Source organism: Myodes glareolus, chromosome 8 (assembly GCF_982192425.1).
Source record: "Myodes glareolus chromosome 8, mMyoGla1.1, whole genome shotgun sequence".
NCBI classification, from domain to species: Eukaryota; Metazoa; Chordata; class Mammalia; order Rodentia; family Cricetidae; genus Myodes; species Myodes glareolus.
In genome coordinates this window covers 14,477,291-14,503,936 of record NC_142033.1, presented here as the reverse complement: position 1 = coordinate 14,503,936, position 26,646 = coordinate 14,477,291, and the positions used below count along the sequence as shown (strand labels likewise).

General features: G+C 46.7%; 1 protein-coding gene across 5 annotated transcripts in view; it reads left to right on the top strand.

The window, feature by feature from the left end:
* The window catches only part of Shroom3 (shroom family member 3), a 288,498-nt gene that overhangs the window by 162,241 nt on the left and 99,611 nt on the right, over nucleotides 1-26,646 (top strand). Inside the window, exon 2 of one of the 5 annotated variants that reach the window (XM_085691630.2) lies at nucleotides 2,537-2,632. The exons of 3 other annotated variants lie outside the window; for them this stretch is intronic. Coding sequence is in view for 1 of the 2 variants with exons in the window: in XM_085691626.2 (XP_085547752.2) it covers nucleotides 21,187-21,260 (74 nt within the window). In the remaining variant the exon portion in view is untranslated. Of the gene's footprint in view, nucleotides 1-2,536; nucleotides 2,633-21,125; nucleotides 21,261-26,646 lie in introns of those variants that run through there. One more of the 5 variants, XM_085691626.2, reaches the window with a different exon arrangement.

Here is a 26,646-nt window from a genome sequence, read left to right as displayed (position 1 = left end):
GGCTGCGCTGGCTGTTTTCCCTTCAGGTCACCAGCCACTGGCCAGCCATCTTCTGTCAGACCACAGCCAGCAGCAGGCCAGCGGATAAACTCTGCTGCTGCGGCTGAGGAGGAGAAGCATGATACCCCCACGTAGGAGTGGTGACCTGTCACAGGAGGAGCTCAACACCCACATTTTATGGGGCGGTTTTATTTGTTTAGCAAAGCCACAGGTGTTGGATTTGGGGTGATTTGGGATTTTCCAAAAGGTGGTGATAGACTCAGAATGTGGATTTTAGTAATCTTTAACACATTTTTCTTTTCTCACTTGAAGATAAAGATACTGGAATACCAAAGCCAACAATGGCAGAACACAAACAACCAAGCATCCTCCTCCCAAATCCACAAAACAAACAGCAAACCGAAACAGGAATAGAGTGGAGGAGAGCATTTTACGTATGCTTATGAAGCTGAGGGTTAAGCCTCTTTTCCACAACTATAGGGCAGTTTTCTCCTGCCACACAGGTCACTCTCCTAGTGATTCTTGGTTTGGGGTGGCGAGATGCACCCGGGCAATCCATTTGTTGCCTCCCGTGTTTTGCTGTTACCCGGGGCTTCACCTTCCTGTGCTCTCAGCCTCCCCACAGATGGCTCTGGGCTTGCTCCGCCCCAAGGCCCATCTCAACACTATCTCCAGAGGTCCGGAGTCAAAGCTGGGTCAGGGGTCTCCGTGCAGGGCTTCACAAATAAACAAGGGAGCTGGTGTGGGGACAAAGATGCTGGCAGCTGCTGAAGTGGGCTGCTGGCTCCATCCAAGTTCATCGCCTTTGTCCCAGTGATAAACCGGCAAGCGGCTTTTGCTGCACAACCTTTTGTTCTCCAGCGTGGGTGAGAGTTGAGGAAGGAACTTGCTTAAAGAATTGGAGGTGATTTTTCTCCCTGTTTAAAAAAAAAAAGAAAGAAAGAAAAAAAGAAAGGTAGTAAAATACACGTAACTTAAATTGACCATTTTAAAGTTTGTAACTCAGTGGCATTAAGTACGTTCAGATTGTGCAGCCAACCACCAGTTACCTCCAGAACTTTATTATTATTATTATTGAAGATGTATTTGTTTTTATTGAATGTTTGTGTGTACCACATGTGCAGAGTCCAGACTGGGGGTGCTGGGGACTGCACCTGTGCCCTCTGCAAGAATGAGTGCTCTTAACCACTGAGCCCTCCCGCCGGTCTCCACCTGCAAATCTTAATGAGCTTTATTATAACCACTTCTTGCCTCTGTTTTCACATTCCAGTTGATTTTATGTGCATGGGTACTCTACAACTCCATACACTCACACCCACTTTTAAGTCTCTGCTCCTGATGCCATTATTTAACTGGGGAGTAGGAAAGATTCCTCCCTGCCCCCACTTCCCGTCTCCCCACTGCGTGATGAATTGGTCTTAGTGGAATTTAAACAATCTTGATGTTTTGGTTTTTTCTTATCGGGAATACTATTTCTCTCTCGCTCTCTCTCGCTCTCTCTCTCTCTCTCCCCCTCCCCCCTCTCTGAGAAGGATGGCCGAGGTGAGGGAGCAGAAGGGAGGCAACCTTTTTTGGGAATCAGTTTCACAAAGGAGGGGAAATGATGGTGGCATGAGGTCATTGCTGGAGCTCTGTCTGCTGCACTATCACTCCATGGGCCACTCTGAACCGACGCCCAGATTTCTGCCTGTAAATTCTCTGCTCTTCCTTAGGATAAATCTTTTGGCGTACTTGTTCTCTCTCTCTTTCTCTCTCTCTCCCTCTGTCCCTCTTTCTCTCTCTCTCACCTCTATCTATCTTCCTCCCTGCCCTCTCTGAAAAACTTCTGAATCTGTGTTTTGGAATTTTTTTCCTTTTCCTTTTAGATATGGCAGTATCAAGTAATATTTCACCAGAGGCGGAAGAGCCAATGTTGCCCTACCTGCAGCTGCTGGCTTGCCTGCCTCCTAAGGCAGGGTGTCCTAGCTCATCCTCATCAGACGCCCAGCTCGTATGATGTGATATTAGGTGCAAAGTCAGCTGTGAGCAGCAGCGGAACCCACAATGCAGACGTCCTTAAAACTTGGCCATGGCATCTGGAGACTCCAGGCTGCTTGGCTCCTATGACTTTGATGTCTTTAATTGCTAGTGCATCCTACGAATTCGTTCCCTGAGATGCTAAGCTCTCCTCAGGGCACCTTAGGATTAAAAGTGTTTTCTTCCGGCTGGACTTTTAGTAGTCTTGATGTTTTATACCAGTTACCACTGTTAAAGCTTCTGTGTTCGAAACCGTGTATAATATAATGTGGTAGAGCTCCATCACTGTAAAAGACATGGGCGGTCATCAGCTTCTAAAGAGCAAATGCTTTATTTCGGCTCATTTTCTGAGGCTGTAGCTCATGACTGGTTGGCCTCACTGTTGTACAGGGGCCTGTGAGTGTATGGTTAAGCAAACTGTTCCACTTAGACCTAGTCTACCAAAAAGACCAAGAGGAGAGGTCCAGGGTTCCACTCTCCCTCTTAAAGGCATATTCTCAATTGATCCTATCTCTTAAAGGAAACATCAACTCCTTGGAGCTCTGTGCTGGGCTACAAGCTTTGTGTGGGGAGAGGCGGGGCTTCACATCCAGATGGACAAATAATGACATTTCAGGTAAGCCTTAGTTACCTATTGTAAGTACCCAAATGCTAGGCTTCCTGAGCCTCCTTATTCCCTAGGGAAAGGCGAGTGCACTATTCGCCCATTCTCGCAGCCCCAAAATGCAGGACAATCAGACACAATAGGGAGTCGAGTCAAAGCAGGAACTCAGTTTCTTACTGTGAGCTCCACTTATAAAGGGTAAGAGACATCCTGTGATGTAAGGGTACCTCCAGCCAATGAGAGGTGGCCAAACCCTCCCCCTGGCTGGAGGGGAGTCTACCTAGGTTTTGCTGTCTCATTCTCACTCAAACTTGAGGTACATGTCCTGAGGTAATTTGGGCCCAACACCCAAAAATCCAGCTAATGTAGAGATTAATCTGCGTAACATCAGTCATTAGTCACCCTGGCACCTTGGAAGAGGCTGGCTACCAAGTCAGTGGCCTTCTAGATTATATATTAAAAAAAAAAAAAGACATGAGAAAACAAACAACACGCCCAGAAAGTGGGAAGACCAGAGAGAGAAGGGAGGATTCCCAGCAGGAGTTGGAGGGTGCCCAACCTTTCTATCAAATATCCCTAGTTCCCTCTTAGCACTGCCCATGTGAGAGGCTCTTCGGTGATGATCTCAGACGTATATGCGCCCAGCCCCTCCTTTGTGACTGCTCGGACTTAAGGAGTCAGTCTACTCCTCGCCCAGATGACTGGATTGCTAGAGAATTGAACTCAGGGTCCTCAGCTCTCTTCTGTAAGTAGACACCAAGCCTACTCATTGCCAAGGAGACTGGATCTTTCATACGGTCAAGGATGGAGATCAGGTACAAGGTTCACAGAAAGCATTTCCCATGACCTGTTCATGCAGTGGCAGAGTTGACACAACCAAAACGAACCAGTGGTAAGGTTAGATCGAATGATTTAATTTTTCATCAGCGTCTCCCTGACTTGGATAAAAAGTCTCCCGGATGGAACTGAGAACATACCAGTGGTGTGGGAGAATTGTCTGTATTCTGTCAATCATGTTTTAAATAAACGCTGATTGGCCAGGCAGGAAGTATAAGTGGGTCAACCAGACAGGAAATAGAGGCAGGGCGATGAGAACAGCAGTATTCTGGGAAGCAGGAAGCTCCCTCCTCAGTTCTGCCCAGATCACCGAAGAAGCAAGATGTGAGCTGCCCCACTGAGAAAGGTACCGAGCCATGTGGCTAACATAGATAAGAACAATGGGTTAATATAAGCTACAAGAGCTAATAAGTAGCCTGAGCTAATGGGCCAATCAGTTTTATAACTTATGGAGATCTCTGTGTGATTTTCTTTGGGGCTTGCCGTTTGTGGGGACCTGGGCAGGACATAAACCCCAACAAGCGGGCCCCTTCATGTTACACACCAGAGTGGGTTAACATGAAAGACTGAAAAATAAAATTAGAACTTTGATGGAAGTCATCCTTCAAACCTGACTTTGTCTTTAAGGGAAGGAAGGCCATTCCTGGGTCCACGTAAGGACATAGCCTGGAAGGGATGCAGGGGATGAGCCATTTCCCTTGCTATGTATGTTTCCTTTTGTTTCTAGTTGTCGGGGGGCACATGTACCACAAGTATTTTAAAGATTTATTTGTTTTATTCATATGAGTGCTCTATCTGCATATATGCCTGCCTGTCAGAAAAGGACATCAGATCCCACTCTAAATGGCTGTGAACCACCATGTGGTTTCTGGGACTTGAACTCAGGACCTCTGGAAAAACAGCCAGTGCTCTTAACTGCCAGGCCATTTTTCTCTATCACCACCCACTCAGCTTTTTAAAAGCAAGAGTTTCGCTATGTAGCTGTGAATGGCCTTGAAATTGTCCTGTAGACCAGACTGGCCTTGAACCTACAGAGACGTGCCTCCTTCAGCCTCCTGAGTTCTGGGATAAGGTGTGTTCATCACCACTATCATCGGCACGGCCATACCACTGCCACTACCACCGCTACCATCACCACCGCCACTTCTGCCACCTCCGCGCCCACCGCCACCACCCCATCACCACCTTTTTCTGGATGCTGTCACTATATTGCCGGTCTAGATTCTTGGGCTCAAGTCCCTTTCCTTGGTACCTATTGTAAGTGCCGCCTCCCACCAAAGGCACAACTGAAGGCTCTGGACCTCAGCTGTCAAGTCTCACTGCGCTGTCCGTTGCCTCTAATTTTGAGTGGTCGTCCTCCCACAGCCAAAAGGAAAGGTGCCGGTGGGGAGCACTGAGAACTTTCAGTTGTGATGTGAAGCGAGCGATTTCTGCCAGCGGATGCTGTGTGGTGTGTTCGCGGACCTTCAGACTTTGGGCTTCTCCATTTGTCAGGCTGTTTACAGATCCGGCTTGAAGCTGAAAGTAAATCATCCTGCTGCTTAGCGGCTGTTTCACAACAGACTTCCCGAAGTGATTGAGTGCAGCCCGTCCTGGAGCCCAGTGAGGAAGCCAGCGGGAGTTGCCATGGTGCCGTCCTCCTGCTCTAGACGGCCTGTTAATGGCGACTTCTGGGGCAGTGACTGCATTAGTTGAATGGCCTCACTCTATAAAGGCACAGAGGTGTTTCACATTTGTATGCTGGGGGCTTTGGGGTTTTAATGAGGCAACTTGATCAAAGGGCAGTCTGTTTGGTCAGTTTTAGATAAGTGTATAAGTGTTGATGGGGAGCTGAGGTTCTTTAAATCAGGGAGTTCCTGTCCTAATATTTGATATTAGCAGTGGCCCTTCTACGCTCAGCCTTCCTGTGGGTGTTTCCCACCAACATAGATGACCTCTTCATAGTCTCAATGTAATTAACCACTAGTAATTTTTTGTTTTAGTTTTTATTTTCTGAGACAGCGTTCTCTGTAGTTTTGGAGCCTGTCCTGGAACTCGCTCTTGTAGAACAGGCTAGCCTCGAACTCACAGAGATCCGCCTGCCTCTGCCTCCCGAGTGCTGGGATTAAGTCGTGCGCCACCACCGCCTGGCTAACAACTAATAATTTTTAAAATCATTTGTCTTTTTAAATTTTCTGTGTATGAGCATTTGGCCTGCATGTATGTATGTATACCACATGCATGCTTGAGGATCACGGAGGTCAGAAGAGGTCACTGGATCCCCTAGAACTGTAGCTACTGACAGTGGGAGCTGCCGTGTAGGTACTCAGACTCAAACCTGGGTCCTCTGGCATAGCAGCAAGTGCTTCTAATCACTGCGCCTTCTCTCCAGCCCTACCACCAGGAACTTTAACATTGGATGATGTTAGTGTCTGTTGTCTGAATTCTTTTAAAGAACTGTCCTTGTTTCAACAGACACTGGGAAAACTCCCCAATTTAACTTTCTGATCTGTGTGTCTTGTGTTATTTGTTTTTGCCATGAAAGGCACCATTAGGACCTTGTGAATGCCAAGCTCCCACCACTGAGCTCCCTTCATCTCCCTCACCACTTTTTTTTTAAATAATATTTATTTATTATGTATACAGTATTTGGCCTGCATGTATGCCTGCATGCCAGAAAAGGGCACCAGATCTCATTACAGATGGTTGTGAGCCACCATGTGGTTGCTGGGAATTGAACTCAGGACCTCTGGAAAAGCAGCCAGTGCTCTTAACCACTGAGCCATCTCTCCAGCCCTCCCTCACCACTTTTATAGTTTGAAATGGGTCTCACTAATTTACCCAGGCTGGCCTTGAGTGTGCCTTCCTCTTCCCTCAGCCTCCCCTCGGGGGCTCTGGGCCTTCCCCTCCATGACCTTCATGACCTCATGGCCTCCGTGACCTTCATTACTTCTATGACCCGCTCTCTGTGTGCTTGAAAGATGACTTACTTAGTTGAGTTTCCTAGCCATGACAGTGGTGCTGCATGTTGGTGTCAATGAGCTTGGACCCGGACCGTGTGACCTCTGCGTCAGCATATCTGGTCTCCGAGTACACACTTCTGACGAGGAGGGCGGGCGATCCCATTGATCAGATCTCATCACATCAGATGAAAGTTGTAAACAAACACGTGCCTATTCATAAAATCTTCAGAATTAACCAAATAATCCCATGCTCGTCCGTTTATTTTTAAAGAAGTGTAAGACTTGATGGAAACGTGGGGATTCACACTGTTGGAGAATGCGGGAGAGGGTTAGAGAATGTAGCAAGAGACAGCACCATCATTTTGGGAAAGGTGCTGGAAACCTGAAAGAAGATGAGACAGAGAAGACAGGATAGACACAGTGGGCTTTAGAGAACAAAAGGAAGGCTGAAGGTGTGGCCCAGACACAGAATTTGCATGGCATGGTCCCCAGCACCAGCCAACCAACCAGTCAGCCAAACCAAAGTCAAACCACAGCAAACACAGGAAAAGGTCCTTGATAGCGAGAGACCCTGAGGGATGTCTGGTACCCCGGTGGCCTGTGGAATTGTGTGGTGACCTGGAACTCTTGTTTGGGGATTGGAGTGAGACACAGAGCTGAGCCGGGAAAGCCTTTTATTTTCTAAGCCTCTTTGCGCGTGTACCGTTTGCAGGCATGGCCGTGTGGAATGAACTCATCTGTTATGATAATGGTTCGCCAGACTGTGTTTCATGTGTGCGCTCCCACATCTCCCTGGAGCCAAATCTTTTACTTGAATGTCAACAAAATGGCAGCTCTCAGCAAGGGAACATTCTTGATTCCTGAGACAGGGAAGGAAGCCAGGCACTTGTGCGTTTGTTTTCAGATGGACCAGTTCTTAGGTTTAAATATTTAACCACTCACCATGGTCGTCTGCTTACCAGAGTTTCTGTTTGGTTTTCCATTAATTCCATTTCTCATAGGCAGATAAAAAAGAATGTTCTTACTTTTCAGAGCCTTTTTTAAAGCAAAAGCTTGCTATCTTTGAGGAAATGTGGTTTGGGGGAGAACGAGGGGGGGGGGGGAGGCGTGTTTTTCCATTGGTTGGGGAAAGTGAACCCACCAATAAGAAACATTGACAGGTAATAACATTTGCCAAGCAGTAATATTCGTGGTTGTCATGAGATTCTCATTGTCCCCTGCAGTCCTGGTGGTGGTGCTGAAAAACTGTCTGCTCAAAGAACCTACATCAAGTTTGTGGTTTCAAGAGTCCAGAGAAGGGCCATTAGCTACTGGTGAGGGCTGGGGTGTGGGTGGAGGGGGTGGAGGGTGGGGGCGGTGATCTTATCTCTTTAAGCAAAACAACTCCCTACAGTTCTGCCACCTGGAGTCAGCTGGGTTTCGGAAAGTCCATTTCTCTGTGGCATTTGCACTCAGAGAGAAGCACCAAGAATGCATTAGGCAGAAAATTTTACCTTTTAGCTCCTCTCAGTTTACTCTCCTGGTGATGTATTTATTTATTTTAGTCCATATAGCACCAAGTTTGACTTGATTTATGATACTTAGGCTTGATACAGATGTTTTTGGGTTTTCTCTTTTTTGGAATGGTTTGATTTCTTCTTGTTCCCACACACCATACCAAAGATCTCAGGCTGTATCAAATCCACAAACAGCAAGAAAGAAACCCACTGAAGGTTGGTCATGTGAACTAACCATTCAGTGTACCTACCACCTTTAAGATTGTCTGATGGTGCTTGAATCACAAATGACCTCTAAAGTCAAAGAATCCAGAGTCAAACAGGACACATTACCCTAGAGAGCCAGCCAGCTTGCCAGGACTCAGTACAATTTGCAAAACTACTTCCTGATTTCTCAGCTGAGCCGGGAAAACCTAAGGAAGGCACTTAGGTTTGGGCTTCGAATCCTAAACGGACTGGACAGTCAGAACCGCTGCCCGAACAGGGGCCTGGCTCTCTGAGGAGTTAGAAACAATATTTTATGTTTTCCTTACTCCATTTTGCATATTCATTGCTACTAAGAAGGTGATACTTTAGAAGTTATTATTAATTGAAACGCCCGAAGGAACTCCTCCCCCACTGGCAAGGGGCTTTTTTCTTTCATCATTTTCTTTCTAAAGCATTATTTAAAAAAAAGTTAGGTAAAGTTCCCAGGAAAGCTCTCATCTTCGCTTTTAATTCTGGATATGTTGTTTTTTTTTTTTTTTTAATGAATGTGCCTGAATCCTAAATATAACTGATTACAATTTTCTAGCCATTTAAAAAAAAACTTAAATATTTTTAAAAGAGATAGTTTTAAATGACATTTTAAGATTTTTTAAATAGAGAGAAATTGATATTTTAGGATTTAGCCATCGCCATTTTATAGCTAAGATCAACTGTAAAAGAGTTAGTAACCCAGGACTTAAAACACATGAATAAAATGTTCCTAAACCTCCACATTTCCCGCTTTATCGCTGTTAAGATGCCAGCATGAGAAATGAGCGTGGGCAGCCCTGCCTTTGGTCGGCATTCTAGTCCCCGGCGCCTCTGTCCTCTACTTGGGGCCACTCGGCTGTGATCAGTGCCTTGCTTGCTGACGCGGGGGTGGGGGGGGGTCTTTTGGAAGCAGAGCCTGCTCTTGGTCTTGTGGCTTTGACACCGGATCACTGTGGTCTGTAAGACAGTACATTATAGCTCCTGGGTGCTGCGCTGCTCAGCACTTCTCATTCTTGGAAGGTTTCTGTGTTTCCTGGGAGATGGAGCATGTGCAGCACTGGCTTGGGCCTCAGTGGCTTCAGAAGGCCCTCGGGCCTGTTCTGTTGTTCAGGTTTCTAAGAGTGGGTGAGGGGCATGAGAACTCCCAGCAGGGCAGTTACCACTCAATGTCAAAACCATGAGACTCTCCTCTCTCTCTCTCTCTCTCTCTCTCTCTCTCTCTCTCTCTCTCTCTCACACACACACACACACACACACACACACACACAGCCCGATTTTTGTGCCACTTTTAAAATTAGACTGTGCTTCACACACCAAACAGAAATTATGACGAGTATGAACATTGTGCCCCCCCTCTGAACTTCTGTGGAATAAGTATCTATGTCACACATTCCAGAGCTGCCTCACATCCCCCTGTAATAATTTAGTAATTTATGATTCAATAATAGAGGACCCTGGGAAGATTGCTCAAATTAAACCTGATGATGAGGCTTGGCATGTTTGCAGAAAACAAAAATTTGTATTACATTTATTTATTTATTTGCGTGTTGGGGGGTGCACATGTGCCATGGTACACATGTTGTGTTGGGGTGCACATGTGCCACACGGTACATATGTTATATTGGGGGTACACATGTGCCACGGTACACGTATGGGTTAGGGGACAACATGCAGGACTCAATTCTCTTCTCCAACATGTGAATCCTGAGGCTCAAACTCGGGTGTTCAGTCATGGTAGCCAGTGCTCACTTGCTGAGCCATCTTGCCAGCCCTGCAGAATACTTTTGATGTGATCAGGAATACATTCTTACAGTTTTCTGAATTAAAGGAATAATAGCATATGATTTCTAATTTTTGCCCTTGTGACTTACTAGTTTTTAGTTAACCTCCATAGGATGGCATTATTACTGGAGTTTTGAAGATTTCAGCTAGAAACTTGGGTAGCCTGGAATTGTGTAAGGAGACCAGAACTATTGTGTATCAGACTACTAATTTATACAGTGCCTGTATCAAAGGAGTTAGCTAACCACCCATAGTTCTGCATCCCCAAGAGGCTAACACAGCATCTAAACTGTCACAATGGCAGTGTGGTCCTATCATCAGCTTCATCAGTTCCCAGGTCGATTCTAATAGGTCACATTAGACATGGTCTGCAATTTCCTGATGAGAAACTACTGGCATTAGATTTTCATTTGGCATTTCTTGTTTCAGTTCTTTCTTTTTCTTATTTATTTATTTTTACCTAAGCCTAAATAGCTAGCTACTTGGTTTTATATAGCTATACCAAAATGAAACAAAAGGGAACCTACTTGTATGTGTAGGGGGAATGTGGGGAGCTGGTATGTAAGATAAATCCATTTTAACACTGGCATACAATCTGCCTCCCTTTCTCTTTCCATCCTTCCTTCCCTCCCTTCCTTCTTCTCTTCTCCTTCCCTCCCTCCCTCCCTCCTTCTCTTCTCCTTCCCTCCTTCCCTCCATCCCTCTGTTTTCACTCTTACATTTCTCAGAGCCTTCTAACTGCTCTATATCTCATCAAGATGTAGTTGAGACTATGGCCAGGGTAAGTCCTGTACTTGGGGAAACTGAGTGTCCCTCCCCATGTGTTCATGTAACTGAAATGTGCACCCTTCTGCTCAAGGCGGGCAATGGTCTCATGACGTCAAGTACTGTTCCCAGAGGTTCTCTAAACTTCCCCCACTTCCCTTTCAGGCTCTAACTTGTGAGCTAAGGTTATGTTCATATTTATTTATTTAGACAGGGTCTTCCTTTCCTAGGTTGGCCTGGAACTTCTGATCCTCCTGCCTCTACCTACCAAGCGCTGGGATTGCAGATGTGTGCCACCACAGCTGGTTTTATGTTGTGCTAGGAACTTACAGGGGCTTGTCTACCAGCTGAGTCAGATCCCAGCCACATGTATGTCCATTTTGTTTACACTGTAGCCTTTAGAACTAGCACAGTGCTTGCCATGCAACAGTAAATTGTTTTGAGACAGGGGCGTCTTGTGTAGCACTAGCTAACCGAGAATTCGCTCTGTAATAAAGACCATGAACCATGGCAGTCCTCCTGCTTAGCTTCCCCAGTGTGGGGATTACAGGCACACACCATCATGCCAAGCTGGAAGTAAATTTTGCTGAAGACTATCTTGAATCTGCTTGTGACTCAGCTTGCTTCACAGGCAGAGAGACTTCTTGGGAATCACCTGGAAGGCATGCATGGGAGAGGGCAGAATGTGTTCTAGGGTGATTCATAACTCAGCAGGAATCAGCTCTTTATGAAGTAAAGGTATGAATGTTGTTATAGGTATTTTCAAATCTAAGTGCCAAAGAGCTGTATTCTTATGTGAATACAGGAGGCCATTTCATTCATCAAGGCCAAAATCAGGCACCATACAATGCCAGGAAGTCCAAAGAAAGGAAAATTGACCCCATTGCATGCCAAGAACGGTGCGAGGGTTATCCGTCTCTAAGTGAAGATTCCGTTAAATTCTGCCTCATTTTTAATGACATTAAGGAAGAGTTGAATCTGTCTGATGTTCATCTCTAGTAGTGAAATGAGACACAGTAATTTCAAAAAGGGTCCACTCCAAGATTACCACTGAACAGTAACTTCAAACTGATCCTCCAAGTCGGTGGCTCACAACCTGTGAGTTGCAACCCCTTTGGGAGTCAAATATCAAATATCCTGCATATCAAATATTTACATCATGATTCATAACAGTAGCAAAATTATAGTTATAATGTAGTAACAAAAATAATTTTATGGTTGGGGTCACCACAGCATGAGGAACTGCCTTAAAGGGTCACGGCATTAGGAAGGATGAGAACCACTCTGTTCTAAGGGTTCCTTCTGAAGGAGACATGCCTGTTGTCTAGTTGGATACTGCGCACGGGTCATCTCCAAATTAAGAAAAATTTCATGCCAGAGAATGATGGTGCACACCTTTAATTCCAGCACTTGAGAGGCAGTGGCAGGTGGAGTTCAAGGCCAGCCTGATCTAGGGAGTTCCAGGATGCCAGGGCTATACAGAGAAACCCTGTCTTAGAAAGAAAACAGCAACAACAACAACAACAAAAGAGAAAAAGTTCAGATGAGATTTTTCAACTAAGAACGTACTAGAGTAAAGACACAATTCTAATTTAGCACAGGTAGAATTACTGAATGGAGTCAGTCACAGTGTGTTCAATCTCTACCCATCTTTCCTCTCACCTCTGGTCAGATCACAGACGATCTTTCCCTCTTCTGGGGGAGGGGAGAAATTGAGGCATCAAGAGTGACCTTGACCAAGATCATCTACTGAGTTATAGATACAGAGTTTGTTCCTGACTTATATTCTTCCTTCACGGTAAAGGTTTCATTGTTCCTCGGGCATCGAGTGCTTACACTAGTTTTTTTAGGATTGTAATTCCGTGACATTGTAGTTCCATGACACGCAGTGACTGATGGGTCATCACCCACAGCACTGCCCTGTCACTCTTGACAATGCAACCCCAGAAAATATTTGCATAACCGTAGGATTTTTAAGGACATATTTATTTTTATTATATGTGAATGACTGTTTTGCCTGTGCTTATGTGTATCTACTTTGTATTTGCCTGGTGCCATGGAGGCCTTGAAATTCCAGATGGTCGGGCATTGCCGTATGGATGCTGGGATCCAAACCTAGGTCCTCTGCAAGAGCAGCAAGCGTTTAACCACCCAGAACCACTGAGTCACCCCTCCAGGCTCAGACTATTGAATTTTAACTCAGTTGTTGCAAGACTTTCCAAACAGCCCAAAAGTTTAAGAACTGCCAACATGATGATCTGAGATTTTGTCTCCATAATTCCATAACTCTGTTATGGCCCATAGCTGGCCACCCCTTACTGTTTACACCCTGTGTATAGGCCATAGCTGGCCACCCCTTACTTTTTGCAAATGTTAGGGTCAAACTCTTTAGGGGACAGATTTTCTCTAAAAACTTCCCTTAGACTTTCTACCAACTTCCAGGTAGTTCTTAGAAGAGGACCCGGGAGTCTCAGGAGGGTGGGTAATGGCCTGTTGGGGGCAGGGGTGGTGGTGAGTCTAGGATCCACGTGTAGCTGAAGAAACAGTCTACGAAGACCCTTAAGCAGGCCCTTTAGCGCTGTAGGTCACAGCCCAAGAAGAGCCATTTCTTCAGGGACTTAGCTCAGCTGATTTAGCTCTAAAGTCCTAGAAACGGAACATGCAGCTCTTATAGACACACTAATAGGTAGCGCCTGAGTGGAGAGTCTATCCAACATCGCCTTCTCTGTTGGTGTTCTGGGCTCTGGGGAAAGGGACAAGGATTTCAGGAGACAGGTGCACACTCTGGAGACTCAATAGCCCCAGTTTCTCCCTGACTCCAGCACTTTCTCAGCTATTGGTGGATTAGTTGGATTAGCTGTTGAGTTCCAATGGGCCATTATGTATAATTTGCAAATTGCTATTACACTTGCAGGTAATTAATCCTTTAACTGATCCTGGTAGAATAGCCACTGTGTGGTAGCCACGGGGAATGGAGTAGTATAAGATAAGGGAGGTGTTTGTTTTCTTGTGACTTAGCCTCTGGGAAGCAAATAAACAGAAGTTAGACTTAAGAAAGACAGAGTTTGCTCAAGATGCTTTAGTGGTAGGGTAGAGGAGGAGGATGTCTGAACGGAAGCCTTAATAGCAAAAGAAGCCAACCACATGGAGACATGGGCCTTTGTGACCGCAGAAGGTCAAGGGAGCTGTGATGTGGGGGCTGAAGAAAGCTGAAGGCTAAAGATATCAGGAAATGTGTGGCCATGGACTTCTTAAGTGTCACACATGGCCCTCAAAGGGTTTTAAACAACAAATGATACTTACACTATCTATTCTGTTTCAGGGGAATGACCTGAGCTCTCATTGTGGGAAACAGACTGTAGGAGGCTCGGGGTGGAAGCAGGGAGGGAAATAAGTTTGGAAGCCAACCACTAATTTAGGGAGGCGCTGGCTGTTTGCTTGCCCTGGGCAGTGGAGATGGCCGAAGGGATGAGATTTGGGCTGATAAAATCAGCTGATAATTGAGGAGCAGGTGTGTTGAATACAGGGATTAGGGGAAAGAAGAATGGGGGACACTGGGCTCTATCTGAACATTCTGGACGATAATGGAACCTGGAGTCAGGAGAAGGAAAACTGGAGAGGGGTGTGTGTGAGAGAGAGGGGTGGGGAAGGATAGTTTACTGCGGAGTGGAGAGGTCCTAGTTAGGTATCATCTGTTTGCTGTGCCAATCAGGTGGTTGTGTAGGTGGCTGTGTTGGAGAAGACAGCACCAGAGATAAAAGTGAGGTGAACAGGAGGGTCCCCCACGCGTAAGTAGCATTTAAGGTCTGCAGATAGTCATCTGAGGAGAAAGCGTGAGTAGGGAGAGAGAGAGAAGACAAGAAGAGCAAGCCTGGGCTCCAGAGCCCGGAGACAGGTGGACTCAGCCAAGGTAAACAAAGCAGTGAGCTGGGGGAAGCAGGGAACCCCTGGGGGCGGGGAGGACTGGGGGTGAAGTGGGGGAGCTGTAACATTTTGGGAGCGTAGCAAGAAGAAAGACCTAGTCATCCACGCCAGGGCTGGTGAGGAGGGCTGAAGTGAACATAAACCATTGATCTTGGCAAGGTGCTGGTGACTGGGAAGGGCGGGTGAAGAGAGCCAGAGCTGCCAACACGGGCCAGTGCAGGCTGTCTTCAGGCCAGTGCTTCCCTCCTCTCCTCAGCTCGATGTTGGCAAGAGGGCAGCCTATAGCGGCAGTGCTAGAAAGACTTAGTCATGGGCTTAAGTGGTCAGTTCAGACTGCAGCACCTCAGTTACGGGGCTTCCAGGTCCTTACACTCACCTTGAGGTTCAGCCTTGAGCAACCCTAAACATTCTTTCACACAGTTTCTAGGGTTTGTTCCCTGCAGCTCCACCCTTAAAGTAGAACTAGGGGCAATAAAGTAACTCACATTCCTGAGCTCTTGGGATTTCCTCCTTCAGTGTCCGTCCCTCTTCCCTTCTGTGGGAATTGTAGGTCTCTTCCTGATAAGGCGATCCATCTGGAATTGAAATTTTGTGATGCACCTTGTGCTGAACTTAGGGGTAGAGTCTCTATATTGAGCATAACTATTAGTGTTTTCTCTTTCTTTTCTAATCTGAATGTCACATGCCGAGCTTGACTTTACATTTTTTTAAATTTATTTTGTTTATTGTGTGTGTGTGGTGTGTGTTTGAGCAAGCACAGCGGTGCCAGAGTGTACTAGAGTGTGTGTATAACTTGAGTAAGTTCTCTCCTTCCACTTTGTGGGATTCGGGTATTGAATTCAGGTCGTCAGACTGGTACATAAACACCTCTCCTCATAAGCCATCTCTCTCACTGACCCTCACATGCCAAGTTTGAATGACAGTGTTGGGATTAGAACCCAGACATTCTGGGAGCTCCAGGCCCTGGTATCTATCAGTCTGTTCATTTTTTTTAGCTACAAGAAAGTGGAAGCGGGGATCCAGAAAGGAAAAGCAAGCAACATTTGATAAAGTCAGCCCTGATTCAAAGCTTTAGAAAATTCTGTGCCAGGCAGTTGTGGTGCACACCCTTAGTCCCAGCACTTGGGAAGCAGAGACAGGTGGATCTCTGTGAGTTCAAGGCCAGCCTGGTCTACAAAGTGAGTTCCAAGACAGCCAGAGAAACCCTGTCTGGGGGAATAAAAGAAAAGAGAGGAAAATTTGATTCTGCATACTCAGTATTGAGTTAAAAACAAATAAACCAAAAACTTGTATGCCAACAGAAATTGCTCAGGCTGAATGCTAGCCCTGTAGGTTACTTAGTGTTCTCTCTGTTACCTACTTCCCACCTGCTAATGAACTGCCCTGCAAAATCAAGATGAAAATTTCCTGTACACATAGTTTATATGCACTTGCTCTCCAAAATGCTTTTTGATGTTTTTTTTTTCTACCTGACAGTCGTGATTGATTGGATGCCTATTGTGCTGGGTGGGGCCAAAGTGAGAACACAGAGCATTTCCTGGGAAATGAAGCCAGTCAGAGGGAACCTCATCATGGGTTAGAAAGGCTCAGTCACTGGTGCTTGGGACGTGCCCCAGACGGCAATTGTTGTTGTTCTAATCTGAAAATGACAACATAGATCCCAGCCAAGGACATGCAGCATTTTACTGTGGGTGATGCAGCTTTAATTGGTACATAGAGGCATGCCTGTGGACTTAGTCCTCAGTGCATGGGCCAATCAGATCACGTTCAGCATTTCTCAATGGTTAGTTTCATCTTATAATTAAGTAACAGCGATCATTTCCTGGCTGGCTAATGACTGGCTAGAGGAGTGAGAAGCCTCATTAAGTTTATAATTTATCAAATTCTACATTCTCCATCTGCAGTGTTGCAAAAAGAGAAAGCACCCTAGAATTCCTAATAGTCAGGGACAATCTCCAAACAGACTTCATGTAGGTGAGTGGTAACTTCTTCAAAAGGTAGCTTCATTTTCTAATTAAGAAAGAATAATTATGTATTACATGGTAGGAAGAAGGAGACTTTTCTATGGTGTTGAGTTGGGGGATTGCGGAAACATAAGACAGGCTCATGCGACTGGGAAAGGCTGGCTTGGAGGTTGGTGAGCTCTTTCCTTTTTATGATAATTCTGTCTTCCCTGAGGGCGGCCTCGGGCATTCCCTAATTCTAGCCTATGTGTGTAGCCTGCAGAGATCTTGGGCAGATTATTCTAAACGCTGAAAATGCATGGGGGGGCAAGGGATGTACACAAGCAAAATCCCAGCCATTCTTATCGAGCTGATATATTCTAATCCTAAAATTTCTGCCTTTAAACTACCCTGGAAGATTGTGTTTCTGAAGGGTTGGAGAGGCCAAGTGAGACAGAGTCAGAAGGCAAACCCACACCTCCACCCTCGCCCCGCCACCACCATCTTGACCATGCCGCCTGTCTTTTCGTGGGTGCGGCCATTCTGTGATAGCATCAGCTTCTGCTAATCCAAGGATCTCTATGTATCTGGTATCTGCTGTAGTTGGGGGACTGAGACCTGCTTTTAGAGAAGGCGGAGCCTCTTCTCCTGGGGAACCTATCGCTTTTGTTTTCATTTGCGAAACTGGGCAGGAGCAGTTCACAGAAAAACAATGATAGCTGATCTCTGCTGAAACTATTGACCCCCTAGAGCGTGGTCCAGACCCAGATCTATCACTCCGACTCTGGAAGTCTGGAATGTGGAGCCCTTCTGCAGTCCTTCTGCCTGAAGGGGAGGTCTCAAAGAACTCCAGAGAAAAAGAAACCTGTGGTAGTGCGGCACTCGCCCCTGAGGCCTGCCTTGAGACCTCCAAAGATCTCCCCCTCTGTATTCCCGTTATTTCCTTAAATAAATTTAGGTGTTCATAGACCGTCCCTGCCTTCTCCACCCCAGGAACAAAACAGACAGCAGAACTCCAGAACCCAGGTGTTTGCTCTGTGTTCTCAGCTCAACCCTGAGCTTCTGGCAGGACTCTACCCTTATCTTCTTCAGTTGGAACCTGTAGACATTTGCCTTGGTGCAGCTTGAGAAAGTTGCCCTTCCAGTGTCCCAGCAGATTCTCTTGATAATAGGCTCTCTCTCCACTAAGATTTAGGTGCATGATCTTCTATGCTATCGAATCCAGTCCTGTGAGACGGCTCCTGAAAACCCGCCTTCCCACCTGAACACTTTGTCCTGAGCACGGGCCGGAGGTGAGCACAGCGCATAGCTGGTCTCTGCATAGTTGGTCTCTGCTTTACCTGAAGTTGTTTTCTTCCGTGGGGTTCTCATACTTCAAGATGTCCCATATTGCGTGTTTGGAACATCCTGCGATGTGTATTCGAAGGAGCCCTAACTTAAAACTTTTATCAGACTTCACAACACAGAGATAATACAGGTTTAATGAACACCCCAACAAGTGGGACCCCAAGAGGAAAAATAAAACTACTTTAATAGCCAAATAACTACTTAATGAACGTTCAGTACGGTCACTGCTACATAAAGTAGAGCTAAGTACTTCACTCTTCAGCCCTCCAATGACTTCTTTTTAGATCTGTCTTCCTAAAGTATCTGATGTTACTTATTTAAGAATGGCGACCTTTGAATTCACTCCTAGATTAGAGAGAATTCTATAATATATACTTTCTTTTACGTGTGTGTGTGTGTGTGTGTGTGTGTGTGTGCGCGTGCACGCATGCTCATGGAAAGACCAGAGGTTGACTTTGGGAGTCTTCTTCAAAGGTTCTGCACTTTACTTAGTGAGGTAGAGTGTCTCACTGAACCCAGAGCTCATGGTTTGGGCTAGTCTAGCTAGCTAGCCAGCTTGCCCAGAGATTCCATCTCTGCTCCTCTGGAGGGCTGGGATTTCAGGTGGGCTACCACATACTCCTAGCTTTTGATGTGAGCTCTTTCTTTTACAGTTGTTATTATTTTCACAAAGGTTTATCAGTTTTTATTTTATGTGTGTGAATGTTTGCCTGGCCAGAGGCATGTGTACCATGTGCACGCCTAGTGCCTGTGGCGGCCAGAAGAGTATCAGGTCCCATGGAACTGAAGTTATAGACAATTATGAGCTGCCATGTGGGTCATGAGAACCAAACCCAGGTCTTCTGCGAAAGCAACTAGTGTTCTTCACCTGTGAGCTATCTCTTAACCCCGTATTGCCCCCCCTCCTCCCCTGAATAATGATAAGCAAAACCTTTGTGGGTTTTCTCTCTAAAGATTCTTTTTTGTTCATTCATGTGTGTGTTCATGCCATGTGTGTGCAGTACTGCAGATGGCCATAAGAGGGCGTTGGCTTCCCGGAAGCTGAAGTTACAGTCAATTTAAGATGAAGGATGTGGGTTCTGTGGATTGTAAGCTGTAAGGCATGGGTGCTGTGAACCAAGCCCCCTCGCCCCACTACAATTAGTTAACAAAATATTTTAATTAAAATATTTTTAATGTTCTGAATATCAAACACAGAGCTTATATCCCTCACCTCCTTTACAATTTTTGAGAAGGATAATGCTTGGGACCCCTAGAACCTGGATGGAACCTTCGTATCTGGTTCCACTAGGCAATGACAGAGTTGCTAAAGGAGAAACAAACCACTGAATTAGAGAATTCTACAGCTGGGGATGGTGCTCAGCTGGTAGAATGCTTGCCTGACACCCTGCATCCCTGGGTCTCACCCCCAGCACCACACACAGGGAGCACGAGGGCACATGCCTGTCATCCCAGCACTTGGCAGGTGGGAGCAGGAGTTCAAGGTCTGTAGCGTGAATTCTGATTGGTCTTAGTAATAAAATCCTGGAGTCAGATAGGAGGAGGTGAAAGCTGAAAGATCAGAGAAGCAGAGCAGCCAGCTACTGGTTCTTACCTCTAAGAAATCCTCAGACCAAATGGGTATCCTGTAGCTGTCTCTACAAAACCTTAGACTGAATCCTGAGCTCCTGTCTCCTCCCACCTTATCTTCCTTTCTCCACCCAGCAATATCACTTCTCCTGTCTCCAGCTCCTTAGTGCTGGGATTAAAGGTGTGAGCCACCACCTCCCAGCTCTGTTTGTCCTTTATTCTGGACCAACCTCACAAAGCCCAGGGTGGCCTTGAACTCACAGAGTTCTGTCTGTTTCTGTCTCCTGAGTGCCGGGATTACCGCCACTACCTGGCTTCTTTGGCGGACTAGTGTGGCCAGCTCCACACTCTGATCTTCAGGCAAACCTTGTGACAGCACAAACAAGATATCACCACAAGGTCATCCTTTGCCACTTACTGAGTTTGAGGCCCAACTTCTCAGAGTGGGGAAAATTAATCTACAGAGAATAAAAAAATTGTTTATGCTTTGAGGAGGAAACCAAGCTTTGGAAGTTTTAGGAATATCGTCAGTCCAGATGGTTCAGCAGCCCGTACTTGGGAACACCCTGCCACTAAGCCTGGGAGGGCGCCCTGAAAGGGAGGGTGTGAGAGTCTGGACTCAGAGCCTCCTCCCAGGTCATGAGGTCAGGTCTGGCAGCATTTAATGAATCTCTGCAATGAGTGGCATCTGGATGGCTCAGGGGAAGCAGACACCACCACCCAACCCTTGCTGGAACTGGGGCTAAGGTGCAGCCGCTGGCCACCTCCAGGATGCCCGCTGGAGGAGCTTAGCTTGGGCTCAGCCTGTTACCAGAGATGGCACAGGAAGCCTCGGGTCTCTGCTTCTGTGCATCTCAATATTTAAAGTGACACTAAATATATAAAAATGTTCAGAAATAAATCGTTTGACACTATATTTGCAGAAGATGTTAAATGGGGCCCAGTGGCGTGGCTGCGGGGTAAGGGTGGGGGCCGGGGATAAAAAACGCTTACCATGCGAGCATGCGGACCCGAGTTCAATCCCTGTATCTCACAGTGGAAGAAGAGAATTTAGTCCTGAAAGTTGTCCTCTGATCTCCACATGCGTGACTATGGCACAGACACAGACCTGACACCAAACAGACAGCAGCAGCAACAACAGCAACAATTATCATGATGAGGTTTTAAAATGTGTAAAAGAGATTTGTTGGGGAAAGAGAACTTACCTGCATTCATTTGGAAAGCAGAATCCTGAAGCCATGAGATCATGGCCCAGGGCTGAGGGGCAAGTTCCAGAAACAATCTTAACTGCTCCCTCCTGTGGCTGGCACCCACCCCCACCCCACATCACAGGCAGCTGGCTGTATTTACAGAGGAACAGTAAGAACCCCCAGTCTACTGGTAGCTCTTTACCGAGTACCTGACCCAACCCTTGTACAACTCACTTCTCTGCAGGAAACAGGCCTCGGTGTCACGGAGCCCACTTGAAAGCGACTCTCTCTGAGGCAGGCTTTGGGGTACGGTAGGGGGGTTCTTGCCTGTCGGCCTTTTCCTCCCATCCCAGCCAGCCAGCCCTATTGCTGCAAATTGGCGATGAGGCAAGGTGGCTGGGAGGTGCACCTCCCGGGGGAGTTGTGTTGTTTTTATAACTGGTGCCAGCTCTGAGTGCAGGGTGAGTAAGCACCTCTTCCTCTTTTCTTCTGGCTGTTCTTCCACACCAAGCCGGTCGCCACAGGGATCCAGACATGGTGGGGAGCAAGGGCTGCCTGGCTCTCGTGCTTCCCAGGTTTGGGACCCAAAACTCAAGAAGGCACCAGAAGTAAGTGAGGGTTTTATGGGTTCAGTTTCCTGTTTGGCCACTGCGGGCTCTGGGGAAAGAGGCAGCATTCACCCCCTTGGTTCCTCTGTGGGTCAAATGGAAGTGCTAGCTTGGCACACAGTCTGAAACTGAATGTACCTTCTGGTCACCTTGGGCTAGTGTTAGGTAGGTGTGATGGTCTTTTCTCTAAAGGAATGTTATTTCTGGAGGTTTCTAATTTTAAAGAAACAATGTGTGCTTGTTCATTCTTGTGTTTGAAAACCACCAATAATAGATCCTGACTATTTGCTTTAGGAGTTGATGTCACTCTTTCCCATCCTGGTTATGACAACCATGTTTGCTTTGGGCTTTAGCCACTCTTCTTGTGTTATGCTGCCGATGTCTTTATCAGTGGACCAATAAAGGGGAGTTTTCTTCTAGAGAGAGCCTCACAGTTTATGCTCAAGGAATGTGTGTTACATACTCGATAGGGGAAAGTCATTCACTGGCACTTTGGTGTGTGTGTGTGTGTGTGTGTGTGTGTGTGTGTGTGTGGTTTCTCATGGCTGTAATCTGCAAAGACTGTGCATCTCAAAGCACGAGGATCCGTTTCTTGGGTTGTAGTAGAATTCTTATCAAATTTGTAGCTTAGCCGAAGCAGCTCAAAGAGACGCTCCCAGAAACCCTCCCTCGGAAGTGCTCCTACCATTCACCTTTTGCCGGACTGGCCGCCAGCTCCATTCTAAATAGAATTTGTGCGGGAGGAGACTGGTCATGCTCATTACCCAGACCTCTAGAAACAATGTGCCAAAACCACAGAAGCAGAAAAGGCAGAAATTATGAGGTTGGTGCAAGGGCCATTAGAAGAAAAAGATCAAAATTTCTCCTCATAGTACTGCATTATTCTTGGATACGCCGTTGCCTCTACCTGTGAGCTCCCCAGCCCTGGCCCCATGTCTGAGCCAGTTGGCACCATTGCCATTCGATAGAGAGAGAGAATAGGTGGTGTGGCTGGTCTCAAACTAGACTGAAACTAGAACCAATGCCCCAGACTGTTGACCAACCTATTCCTGTCTAAGAAAGTGAAGCATAAAGGGGGCAAACCAGAGGCCAACTCACAACTGCCCAGTGTTGCTCCAATTAGCATTCAGAGGCCCGGAGAAATAAAAAAAAGTGGGTTAAACTAGAGGGCTCCATGCTTATCGCTCCATGGGTGATAGGGAAAAGGAAAAGGAATTTGGGAGTTCACATCCAGCAATGAAGGAATGTGCGAGGCCATAATGCCTCCTTCATCTATGGCGTATAGTGTGTTAGATACATAGCATTTCCCGTATGGAAGAAGATTGTCAGCAAGAGCTAAAGCTTGAATTTCAGTCACTGTCGGAATAATTACGTATCTCCCATGAACTAGGTCCTGTGACGTTCCTCCTCAATGGGCGCTGCATGGTGGACAGGTCGAATGGACGGGCTTAGGCTCTGACAAGTGCTATTGTCCGTGAGATTTTATCTTAAAGATGCTCTCCCAGCTCTTCCTCCCTTGGGGCAGCCTGGATCACCCAGCAGACGCCTGTCTTGCTCCTCCCAGGACCACCCACTCACAGGAAGAAGAATTTCCTTAATGATGGCAAGCGCACACAGATGGACCTGTGTGCCCACAGGGAGGAAGCCTTTATTGCACTTTTACCCAGATTGAATTAGAGAAAATCTGTCAGGAAGGAGGCACGCCCTCGCCAACTCATGCGAGAGACATTTGCCTGCCTGTCCTAGGCTTTACCCAAGCAGGCCAGCGGCAGGTGTATAATTTCTTGGCCAGTCAGTCAGAGCGAATCTGCCTCCATGCACTCCACACTCCGTTGCTTTAGCACTCTCCGTCCTGTCTCTTGGGCTTGCCTCCTAAGATCCCAGTAGCATCTCAGGCAGCCAGAATCTAGGAAAGGCATGGAGGACGCCATTATTTATTGAGTGCTCTCAATGCGTTGGCCTCCAACCAAACGCAGAATTAGATTACTGTACCTGACCAGTTGGTTCACATTTTAAACAAATAGGCAGCTAGAAATGAGTTAGGTAGAAAGGAAGGGTGGAAAAATACACTCCAGGGAGAGGCCAACGCTGGGGAGGGAAAACCGGTCAGAGCCGGTCACTTTGAGAGCCTAAGTGGGACAGGGTTAACACATTTCAGATCCAGTTCTGTGGTTTTGGTCAGTCAGAAGAAGAGAGGACAGATGAGTTCAGCCCTGCGTGCTTTCAGTGCGGGCCCATTTCTGTCATTGTTCGCATCTCCGGGCCACCAGGCACTTGTGCGGCTCCAACAGCACACGGCCAACTGTGGCCAGGCAGGTATTCTCATTCCTCTTCCTCGTTTAGTGTGTGCCTCCCCCCGCCCACTTTTTATCTTTTAGACAAGGTTTTACTATAAAGTCCTGGCTGGTCTAGAACTTGCCACCTAGACCAGCCTGGCCTTAAATGTGATCCTCCTGCCTCTGACTCTCAACTGCTGAGGTTGGGCATGAATCACCCCACCTGGCTTACTTGGTGCCACTCTTTCCCTTCTTTTGTGGTGCTAGGGTTCAAACCCAGGGCCTTAATTCAATAAGCAAGAACTGTCCCTCTGAGCTATGTTCCCAGCCGTTTCCCGTCATTACTAATACTAGTACTGGGGATGAAGCCTTATATATGCTAGGCAAGCACTCTGTCTCTGAGCTGCGGCCTGTTTCTCTCTGAGTTTCCAAAGCCTTACCAATGAATGCTTGTGGAATGTATGTATGTCGTATGTATTTATATGTGTGTAGTGTGTATATATGTATGCATGTGTGTGTGTGTGTGTATGTATGTATGGTGTATGTAACCCCATGGAGCAAGTGTGATGATTATGACTGAGCATCAAATGAGAACCTAAGCTATGAGATGCTGTAGGACCTCTAAGTAGACACGCTGTAGGTCGGAGTGGTCAGACAGCCTTCCTGATTACAGTATTCCCAGAGGATGGATTAGGAGTAGACTAGCCAGTGGTTGGAGACGGCACCTCAGAGTTGGGGATGCTCTCATGGAGCACGGAGAACAGGGAGTAGACCATGTGGCTAGAGCAGACTCCATACTGGAAATACTCATCATGTACAGGAAGTGTGGTCCATGTGCGAGTAGACAGAGATGTTTGAGGTGTAGACTTTTGGCAGAAGGAAACCATTGAAGCCGTTTCAATCCAGCCACAAAGAGATAAAAGGAAAGTTCAAAAGAAGTGAGTGCAGCAGTGCCAGAAAGATGGGTTGGAGCATGCTGTGCCTGGGCCCACAGCCTAGAAGGAATGCGCAGCAGCATCCTGTACGCCCACCATGTGGTGCAGCTCCAGGTTCAGTGAGAGACTCTGGGAGCCTGGGGAGGTGGTGGTCGAGGTATGGTTTGTGTCTAGGGTTTTCTCTCCCAATGAGCACAGCTAAGCATATACTCTGGCTTCATTACGTGGCAGCCACTGTCCTAAGCATTTTCGCGAGTCACCTTCACGCCTTTGAAGCTCTCCCATTACTCCCATTTGACAGATAAATCAACTGAGGCACAGAGAGATTTAGTAAATTGCCCTAGATCAGACAGTCCCTAAGATGCAGGGCTGGGTTTCAACAGGATATAAAGCTATGCAGGTCCAAGTGTTAGCCACAAACACTCACTTGAGCAGGTTTGTGGGAAGATTTACAATATGATGAAAGCGATTCTAAGCACGATGTGTGTTATCACCTCTCAGGAAGGAGATCAGAGGGGCATTTCCATACCAGCCTACCTGTCATCATTATTAATTGCCTACTGCAGCTAAGGAGATCAGCACCCACTGGGATTTAAAATCTAATAGGGTAATAATGCTTTCTCCTCTGCCCGTATGTGTGTGTGGTCCGTGGGTGCGTGTGCTCACGTGGACCAAAGTCACATCAGGTGTTTTTCCTCATCTCTCCGAGGTCTTCCACTGACCCTGCAGCTTCCTGATTCCGCTAGGCTGGCTGTCCAGCAAGCCCTAGGGACCCTCCTGTCTCTGCCTCTCCAGAATTGAGGTCATAGGTATGTGCCAACACAGTCAGCTTTTAACGTGGGTGCCTGTGATCTGAACTCAGGTCTTCAAATGTGTGTAACAAACACCTTACCAGTTGAGCCATTTCCCCAGCTCCTTTGTCTTTTAAACATTGATTTAACATAAAAGAGCAAAGGGAAAGAGTGGTATTCAGTATAACATTCAAATTTTACAGACATAACAGATATAGAGAGTCAGTTTCCCATGTGACTCCCCATGGCCCCCAAATCATCCTCTACTTTGAGGTAGAATTTGTAGAGCCTGGTGTATTCTCAGCACTTACGCCGTAGTAACTCTTCCCCTAAGAATGACCACGCGGTGTCGCGGCACAGTGCTTTGGTTGAACTGATAAGACCGCCTTCCGAGCTGCTGTGCACAACTTTGTCTTGTTTCATTCCCTTTAGAAGTGGCAGAGGATGTATGTGCCCTTTGACCGTACCCAGTTCTCTACCAGTCAGCAGAGCGGTAGATCTGATGTGACCCAGATTCTTCCCTTGATGCTACTCCTGTTTCCTTTTGTGTCTTGGACAGGACACAAGGAGAAGCCGGCTTCAGTGGAACTGGGTTTTTGGTTTCTGTGTAAATAATAGAAGGCAGTGTTTGTCTTGCACTTACTTTAAGCCAGTAAGTATTCCTAGCCCCATCTTACAGATGGCAAAACTGAGACCTGGAGAAACTAAGTAACTTGCTTGGCGTGGTAGAACTAGGGATTCGAAAGCCTGAACTTGAACCTGCTTCATTGGCTCTAGAGAGCCCGCACGTTTAGTAGCACATTGTCTCTTTATTGCTTATACAAGTCTCTTCCTTAAACTGATTAAAATGCAGTGGTTTCCATAGCAACGTGTGGCAGTCAATCGTAGCGTAAAAGTCAACCAAACTCCATAGGTTCACTGTGTGGCACACTTCACAAACGCTAGCAGCTGAAGTGTGTAAGAGGAGCCCCACCCGTCCGACTGCTGCTTCCTGCAGGTCCTCTAATGTCACCAGCCGTGAGCCTAGAGTCTGCTCCACTGCCCACCAGCATCCCCAGAGGACCCATCCTTGAGCCGGTTAGCATCAGTTAACTGCTGCTCAGACGCCATGACGGTGGTTCCTAGACGGTCCCTGGTTCATGGACTGTTTGCATTCTAACCAGGTAACATGATGGCCATAGAAAGGTTGTATCTATCCACATCTAGCAAGACCCACGCAGAAATCGCCAAGGAGCCTACTGAAATAGCCAAGCCTTGCTAGAAACAGCCAGAAAGAAGTTTGGGGTTTTTGTTTCGTGTTTGTCTAAGGGAGCTACACTGGCTTATGACACAGCTTCAATGAAATGAGCAACATAGTTGCCCTGTCCTTAGCTGTGTGCGGGGA